The sequence below is a fragment of the Daphnia pulex genome, chromosome 3, assembly GCF_021134715.1.
Source record: "Daphnia pulex isolate KAP4 chromosome 3, ASM2113471v1".
NCBI lineage: Eukaryota > Metazoa > Arthropoda > Branchiopoda > Diplostraca > Daphniidae > Daphnia > Daphnia pulex.
In genome coordinates, this window is record NC_060019.1 from 13,060,778 (window position 1) to 13,069,833 (window position 9,056).

General features: G+C 44.5%; 1 protein-coding gene across 2 annotated transcripts; it reads left to right on the forward strand.

Annotated features, from left to right (window-relative positions):
* Window positions 1-9: 9 nt before the first annotated feature.
* Window positions 10-7,767, forward strand: LOC124189667 (mucin-5AC-like). Of its 2 annotated transcripts, none has more exons than XM_046582086.1 (7): window positions 10-148; window positions 2,282-2,673; window positions 2,750-3,182; window positions 3,291-3,844; window positions 3,970-4,041; window positions 4,161-4,296; window positions 4,959-7,767. In XM_046582086.1, exons 4-7 carry the CDS (start codon window positions 3,821-3,823, stop codon window positions 7,562-7,564), a joined length of 2,838 nt encoding a protein of 945 aa, XP_046438042.1. In that variant the 5' UTR covers window positions 10-148; window positions 2,282-2,673; window positions 2,750-3,182; window positions 3,291-3,820; the 3' UTR covers window positions 7,565-7,767. The 2 variants fall into 2 exon arrangements, with proteins under 2 accessions (XP_046438042.1, XP_046438043.1); XM_046582087.1 differs by having other exon boundaries at window positions 5,013-7,767.
* The last annotated feature ends 1,289 nt before the right edge of the window (window positions 7,768-9,056 follow it).

The following is a 9,056-nucleotide window of genomic DNA, read 5'->3' on the forward strand; positions in this document are numbered from 1 at the left end:
AACTGTAAAGGCGAGGCGATTACAATTTATAACCAAAACAACAGCAGGCTTTACTGGTGGGGAATCATAATCTGACAGTTATCAGTCAGTTTTATCTTTCACGAGTCCAGCAGTGTTATAGCCGAGCATCATTTCACCATTATGACAGGTTCGAATTATTTTTATTTTATTTTGTCGTTCATGAAACTTGTTGAATAATTGCATCATGTGCCGTGTGATACTCTGTCGTAATATCCTATGCATTTATTTTGACTAATCAAATGACTAATTTGAACGTAAACCATTTTTCTGTTGACGTCACCTCCAAAATGGCGGCCAAAAGATTCTTACCCTTACCTCTCCGACTTTTCCAACCATTCCCGCCACTTGCCAAAAAAGCAAAATGGCGGCCAGCCAGAACCTCTCCGAACCATTCCCGCCTGTTGCACAGCCGGGGGTACCAATTTTTGTTACATCTCCCAATTCTTTTTAGATTTTCGGTGGGGTAAAATGCGTTCAAAACTGTCTAGTAAGGAAGTGAAAAGCATGGGTCAGAAAAAAGTAAAAACGAGATGCTGAATTCTTATTAAAATAATAATAAGGTTTCATTATTCTTTCAGGGCCTTTTTTAGTCTGTTTGGCATTTATATAATTTGTTCGCGCTAATCCTTCAGCTGGGATATCTGAAATGATTATTAAGCAATCGTCGAAATTGGGTTTGTTTTCACGACTATATAGCCCTTCACTTGTATTTCGATAAACAACCGCGTGCCCATCATCATTAGACGTTTATCTTCGCACGATTCCATTCCAGAAATGGAAAGATTCCAGCCAAACCAAGTGACGCATTAGTTAATTCAAGGATAGTTCAACGAGTTCGATTGCAGAAACTCGTCACGAAATAGCTTAATTTTGAAAACATCTACGTTTTAAACGTTGAAAATTCACTGACTTGTTGTTTACCTGGCCGACCGAACTTTACCTTGTTTGCTTTCGAATAAAACCGGATTTCGGGAGCCTCAAGGCTTACGAATTACATGTGGCAAAAGTGATAATAATGAGCTTTTTTTCACGACCAAAAATGGAAGAATATACAACGTGTGTAGTGACGAGCTATACCGACGCTGGGCTACGCGCTGAGCCGCTGCCAAGGTTTCTTATATGCTAGACTTCCGACAGATTTTATATTTCGAGGAAAACAACAATTTTCTCTTCGATGAGATAAATCAAGGAAGTAATAACAGTCGAGTCTTTCAATAGACAAGTTTTGAATTCAACTTGTAAAATGGAAAACAAAACAATAAGTTTCGAAGCTTTCGAATTCTTCTTGTTTTAAATAAAATGCCAATGGTCAAGAATTGATTCCGAAAGTAAATCAAGCCAAGAAAAGATTTTTCAGGTGAATGCACCGAGATATGCTTCACTTTCATTTTGCCTCAACAACCTCTGCCGATTCTATAATAAAAGAAGAAATAGAAAAATCTCTTGTTGTAAATTATAGTCAAGAATTCCAATTGTTGCCCTTTTTTATTTTTGCCCCTCTTTAATAGCCCGAAAGTATTTCGAATTTATTCGTAGCGACCTTCGTCTCAACATTATAAAACTTAATGGTTTGGGCAGTCATCCAATCATCAACATTTCTTTTTGATTAATCTTGGAAAATAATGATTCCTGCAGGTGACACTATAGGAGAGAGAGAAAAGTTAATTTTCCGCTTCAGGTGAAACCCGATTGATTGATCGTGAATGCATCGTGTAGTTGTGTACTATAAGACTGTTGTAGTAGGTACTTTTGTGCATGCGTTATCAGCAGAGAGCGATCGTTGATCATATAGAGTGACTTGGCTGAATCTATAGAGTCTGGTGGAATGTTTTTTGTTTTTCTTCGTGAAAACAAAAAAATGGCCGGTTTCCTTTGGGGTACATTGTCCATTTATCAAGGGCAGTTGGGCAGTTCCACCATTGGCAACCGACGTCTAGTGTGTCTCGCCCGCGGGAGTAAAAAAGGAACACGCGTTCAGCGCATGTCCACTCTGAAACCAGAAAAAATGTATAATCTCTCTAGCCTGTACTAACAGCATCAGCATTTAAACAGGAGGAATCTGACAACAAAATAAAAATAAAATCCAGTTCACTCCCAACGTACCTATAGAACCTTGTAGAAACAGCCAACCGCTTTCCACCGATAGACGTCGCCTGCGGGACTGTCGTTTCGGGAGGGCCGTTTTCTTTTATAATTTTTTTGTTATTTATTTTATTTTAAACTCTTTTTTGTTTTAATCTCATCCTTTTGCTCTATATAGACATGCACGTACACACAATGCTCCCGTGTTTGTTGATCCAGCCAAGACTTCCGCCTTAACTTTTTAAGAGGAGAAAAAATGGGATTCAAAGACCCCATGCACATGCAGTGATGCCGTCTAAAACTGGTTCACTGAAAGTTGCCCACTGCTGCTGCTGCTGCTCGTTGGCGGTCACTACACTTGCACGCAGGGCGCCAAACAACAGCCATCGGGTCAGAACACGTTCGGGCGCGGGACTCTGCAGACGTCGCAAGTACACACCTCCTCATCCGTCCGTTCATTGCGGCTATAACTCAACAGGAGATTGACGCTGTTGACAGTCGGCAGTTGGATTTCAACGGGTTTTGTTAACTTTCATCCCGATTTGACGATGATGTTACTCACGGAAAACAGTAAGTAATCAGAGGCAAGTTTGATGATGATAATTGAATTTTAAATTTGTAACGAGCCATGTATTGATCGGTTCAGGCATGTTGCTGGTGTTGTTGTGTTTTATGATGCTGGTGGGACTGATGGTCGTCATCAAGGCCTGTTGCCAGTCGGAATTCTTCCGGGGGAAAGACGACTCGTCACGTGACAGCAGTTCTGACAGCGTCGTTCAAGTCTCCGTGGTCGAGTCGACCGTCTCGACTCCGGTCCCTTACCACACCAACATCAACATCATCCCAGATGTCCTGTTCGAAAGGAGCTGCCGGATGACTAGTAGTAGTGGCGACCAGCATTTTATCGATATCGATTTCTCACTTCCGCCTTCCTACGAGGAGGCAGTCAAAATGCCTCTGCCCTTTCGATCGTCCAGTTGACAACTTGCAAAATGCCCCATTCGAGAACTTATATAAATATTGATGGTCTTATCAAATATTCCTAACACAACCAGAACAGAAAAGAAAGAAAAGAAAACGTAAGAATTTGCTTATTGTTTTTTTTTATTCTAAATTCTAAACGTGTCAAGATAATTTTCCATCTGATGTACAGTTTGTAATTTTGTTGTTGTTGTATACTGATAAAGGTTAAAACATGAGAACTTGACCAATTTTTACCGAAGATGATTGAGAGTAGCTGGACACAAAAGTGATTTTCAATCACAACATCTTCATTTCCTCTCTCCCTCCTCCCACAAAACAACTCGAGAGGATGGCGGAACTGCCTATTCCGCTGCTCTCTCTTTCTCATCCTCGTGTTTGTAATGTGTTTGGCTGTGCTTGTGCACTTTCACCAGACGCCTTGACCTCTTTTTTCTCATTCACTGGCCCATCTCCCTCCGTATTCTGCTACTCCGAGTCTTGTTTTGTCGGCCACTATCGGCCTACCTACCTTGTGTACTGTGCAGCACAGGGCTGGGAGAGAGATTGGGGACGGGGATTGTCAACCTGTCAATCCTCGTCATAAGGTCGAAAAATAACTCTGACCTCGTTTTCCCAAAAAAAAAAATACCTTTTACTTTTTCTGTCCGGATGGGCCAAACTACCCCCCTTATAAATAAGTGTGAGGGTCACCAACTTTGTATTCCAGTTCCAGTGCATCACCTATACCGACCCTATGAAGCTCGTCCACTTCCTCCAGGTAAAATTGACATTTTACCGAAATTTGAAATTCATTCGAGTCGTGATTATTTTTCGTTTTATTTTAAAAAATAACCTGTTCATTTGTTGTTGTTTAATTCCCAATTATTTCTTTATTCCCGGTAGTTGCTGTTGCTCGGCGTCGCGGTTTACGGTCGTGCAATCGAAGAGAAAATAGCCGACACTCGGGTCGTCACGGTAAACTCATTTTTCAGATTAATCTTTTAGACGTTTCTTTGTGTATTCACGTTTTTAGGTTCTTTTCTTTCTTCCTTCCTTATTATAATAATAATAATGATCCCGATGTGTACATTAAGGGCGATGCGGAGCAGCTTCCTTATCGATTCCGGTACAACGTGGCCAGTCAGGACTCTGGGGACTACAAGAGCCAAACGGAATCTCGTGATGCGGCTGGAGTCGTTACAGGAATGTATCGAGTCCTCCAACCTGATGGTTAGTCATTTTTCTTTTTTTCTTTTCTTCTAACCCCCCACCCCTTTTTGGCTACTGTTATCTCATTACTCTTCAATTACTACAGCAATGTAAGGTCCTACGTGACTAGATGCACGCCGAGCCACTCGACATTTGGCAATATTTAGAGCCGCTCGATATCACACAGCACATTCTTGCGTCTTCCGAGCCATGGAACTGGTTTGGCTTTGGGGGAATTTCTTGGCTTCTTCTTCCTCCTTTTACTTTATTATTAGTATTTCATCTTTTATTAATGTATCCTTGATGAGTTGTACGATAGGGAGGGGCAGATCTATGCGGAATTGTCGCTTATCATCACGTCCACCAGAATTCTTTCTCTTATTTTTACCCATAGCGGAATAGTTACCGTTTTGACATGTCCAATTTAGTCGCGATTTGAGCTCGCATAAAAGAAGAAGCACGTAGCCACTAGTCAGAAAAGAAATCTATACAGACAACGCAGAATGACGGAAGAATTATTGATTTGTTTCGCGGAATATCTTAATAGTTTTGATCAAAGTTGGCCGAATGGAATGTTTCCAATGATTTCTCCTTTTTTTTCTATCTCTCTCTTTCTATCTGCTCATCACCTTATTCTACGTGTACGTCCTGCGTGTTTGGGTAAAACAAAAAACCCCAAACAGGTTGCGTGCGAGTCGTTCATTACACAGCTGATGCAATGGGCTTCCATCCGACAGTGACCTACGAAGGAGATTGCCAGCAGCAGCAGACGGCCGGATCGATCAACCCAGCCGGCCCAGCAACGTCCTCCTCCGACTCGACTCTCCCATCAGCCTCTTTAAAAGATGTTTCCACGGCGCCCATCAATCCATCGGCGGCGGCATTCCTCTCCAGGCCCGTACTCAGCGCCGTCCCGGGTCTTATCAATCCGTTGACGACGACGACAACAGACGTACAAGATTCGGCTCGAGAGACTTTCATTATTTCACGTCCCAGCCAGCAGCAGGATTCATCAACACCCGTTGGGTTGCAGGTTGGCAGCGCCAGCCCATCAGCACCAGTGACGACGGACGCTGCTGCTGCAACGTCTTTATCGCAGAAAATCCCAGCCGACATCGATAGGTTGTGGCAGAGTTTAGGTCCGGCAACTGGCGTCGTGCCAACGACAACCAGTAATGGAAACTCGGCTGCTGCTGCTCCTGTCAAAGCCCCAGCTGGGCAGCAGCAGAGTGCTGAGGAAATTGTTGTTGAAAGTCTGTTGCCAGAGGGCCTTTCAACTCCGACTCGACTGATGCCAGTGAGACTGTCTCTTGGCAACACGCAGCAAACTCTTGTCGACGTTGCTCAGGTTGAAACGACTAAACAGCAATCCATTATTAACCAAGTGCCGGAAACTGTCCCCCTAGCTGTCATAACCGGCAAAGTCCAGTCGACTGATGTTGTTCCCGATTCCATTTTGAGCCTTTTGGAGACCTTCGAACCAACTAAAAGGTCCAATCAAAATGATGACGACGTAGTTGCTGATCCTCTAGAAGCTCAGCCGTCTGGATTCTCTGAGCGCATGTTGAAAGACGAATCGCTGGATTCATCCGTCGATTTGTCCGCTGTTGAATCCGCACCGGAAGAATCATCAGTCCAGGTCGAGGAAACGATCGAGTCCAAGACTTTTGTCGAGTCCGACGAACCTTCCGACGTGCCAGTCCAAGCCGATGAGACGGCCAAGTCGCCGGAAGAAACGATCGAATCGAAAAGTATTCCTCAGTCGGATGAAACCGCCCACGAAGAAGAAGAAGAATATTCTTTTAAATCCGTAGTCGAAGAAGAAACGATCCAGCCCAAAAATGCCGATGCTCCGACTGAATCCGAATCTGAAAAGGAAAGATCCTTGAGCACATTGACTCAATCCGCTCTGGGCAACGTCAAGAATTTCACGGCTCCTTTAACTCAATTGATATCGTCGTCGGTGCAAAATCTGACCAATCCCGTCACCGCCTTGTTCAACACCTTCAACAAGAATAAATTGACGACGACCGTTGCGCCATCGACGGTCGTGACGGAGGAACCCACCACCACCACCACCCAATCTATTCCGCCGGCAGGAAAAGTGGAAACCGACGACCAAGACATTCCATCTGGAAAACTCATCGTGACAGATGTACAGAATCAAGAAGAAGATTTCCCTGGAACGATTGATGGAGCCCTTCCGGCAGACATTCCGCCAGTCTCCCAACACACAAAACAAACGATTCTAGACACTCCAGCAGCCGAGGAGGAGGTCGAGCGGATTATTCCGGAAGGAGACCTGATCATCCCCGTCATCCAGCAGAATCTTGAAAGCATCAGTCTCGAAGTCAACGATCCAGCAGCTGCTGTGGTGGTGGAACCTGTTGGTCCGTCGGCGGCTGACGACATCGTCCAAGATTCCGCCGAGCCCACGCCGATTCAAGTGTCGGACGGCATTCCGGTCGACGCCCCTGCTGATGTTTATATCGGCGAAACTCTCGTTTCCGTTGCCGACCCTGCTATTCCGGCAGCAGCTGAAGGTGAATCGTCGAAAGTAGCCGGCCTTGAAGAAACACCCGGCCAGCAGCAAGTTCGGGCCGATGTACTACGTGAGACCTCGAGCTGGAATGCCCAGGCTGTAGAGGTTGAAAATGCTGTCAAAGAATCCAAGGAAGTTGAGCCGACCCAGGGAAATGCGGAACTCGTCTACCAGCAGCAGTCAGTGAACGCCGATGAAGGCAGCAGCACTCTTCCGGAGACTTATGCCAGCAGCGTGATTGTGGCTGAACCGGTTCCAGTTATTTACAGCCACCAAGTAGCAACTGGGCCGTTTTTCGTCCACCAACCAGCCGCCATTGTATCTCCTCAAACAGATTATTACCCCATGTCGGTCCGCCAAGGAACGGCCCGCTCCATCGACTCGGTCGCTGCCACCCCTTACGGTTTACGAGTCCACAAATTCGTGCCCACCTATGGGGCATTAGTGGGTAACGCTCCGCCAACTTTCGTTTACAACCAACATCGTCGCCAAGGCCACTACCAGCCACAGCAACCAATGCAACACTACCAGCCAACAGCATACGCTGCTACCCGTTTTATTCCGGCCGCCGCTCCCATCCGGAAGAAGCACGGGCAAACTTACGGAATGCGCTACGCGACCGTCCAGCAGGCCACACCCGTCCAGCTGCATCAGACCCCATTCAAGAAACTGCATCACGTCGTTCGCCCCAAGGCTCCCAAGCAGCAGCCTATTTGGTCTCCGCTTTACAGCACCCACGTCTACTAACGGAAAAAATTCCAACGAAACATTTTCCTTTTTTTTTCGGTTCTCTGCATTTATCAGTGCCCATTTTTATGTTGCCGCATTTACATTTTTGACGTCACATGTGCAAACCCACACCTTTAACAGTGTCTTGTCCTGTTCCTCCTTTTTTTCTTTCGCCCCTTTTTTATTTTGAAAATATAATGCACTCGAACGCCTCGTAAAAATCAGCTGATTATTATTCTATGGGTTCTCATCCGCTCCATGTGGAGTTGGGCCACCTGGATGCCGATCCATATTCGGGTCTCAATAATGATATACACAAGTGTATAAGAAGACGGGAGTCGTTTCGCTTCGTTGATGACTGCAAGTGAAATTTGCACCAATATTACTCTGTGTTTGACGGGCCGCGGTTAGATGATGGAACAACCGGTAAAGGAACAATGAAACGACGTCAGTTACATTTTTTACGACCCAAAAGTCGTCAAGTTTTTTCCCCGCACGAAGGGGGCAATTAAAAAACCCCGCCAAATTCAAATTTGATGATGAAGTTGGCCACAGTCAACTATTGGTGTTTGCCAGAATTGACCAACAGTTGGAACAACGTCGGGATTCTCTCCAAATTCGGTCAAGCCGCTACTTTTTTTGTTATTTTCTGGAAAGAAAAAGGAAACCAGATTTTTATTTTCATTTGGAGATTGAACCAAAAATCAAACGTGTTCCTTTTTTTCCCCTCCAAATTAAAATGGATTTTATTATTCAAGTTGCCGATTGTCATCGTGGGACCCAATAACCTGTCAGGTAGAATTAGATTAGCCAATAGCGCAAGGACATGGGAGCGTGCGAGATTAGTTGCTGGCCGAATCACAGTATGGAATCAGATTTGTCCGGGACATCATTTTGGCATTCACTTGGAATCAGCTCTGAGCGCTGTTGTAGTGCCAACTGAATTTCAATGAAGATGATACAAAGATGGTGTGACCGCAAACATGGTGAAACTCGCCAACTGTGAAGATGACTGCGGAGAAGAGAATCGCATTAGAATAAATGGGCACGCGTGTATCTGTTCCATGTATGCACGTAACGATGGCGTCATTGGTCAGAGCGATATCAACAAAAGATTGTCCAATTTCGTAAGGTGTAACCCCTGCAAGTCCTCCAAATGTCCTTGTCCAATGTCGCTCCCATTTCAAAAGTGATTTCGGAAACAAAAACAAACGAAAAGAATAAACAAAGAGCTAACCACTGACCAATCCCGTTTTGTCACTTTGAATCACCATTTCCAATCAGTTGAAATTGAGGTATCGTGTACGATCAATTACAACAGCAGGAAAAAGACAAAACAACTGCATATAGAATTGGATTAAATAAATTGGGTGTAGTCATGGCGTACGTGTGTCCAATGCAGGTGGTCAGCTAATAGAAAATATTTGTTTTTCTTTTCAAGACAAATTCAATAAAAACTTTGGACGATAATAAAAACAATTAATTCTAATTTTGATCCATTTCGCAATCT

What these genes read in the sequence shown, in the direction of transcription:
- LOC124189667 (XM_046582086.1), top strand. Translation starts at nt 3,821, where the DNA reads ATGAAGCTCGTCCACTTCCTCCAG. An exon ending in CCGACACTCGGGTCGTCACG is followed by an intron (nt 4,042 to 4,160) that starts GTAAACTCATTT and finishes GTGTACATTAAG; the next exon opens with GGCGATGCGGAGCAGCTTCC. An exon ending in TCGAGTCCTCCAACCTGATG is followed by an intron (nt 4,297 to 4,958) that starts GTTAGTCATTTT and finishes AACCCCAAACAG; the next exon opens with GTTGCGTGCGAGTCGTTCAT.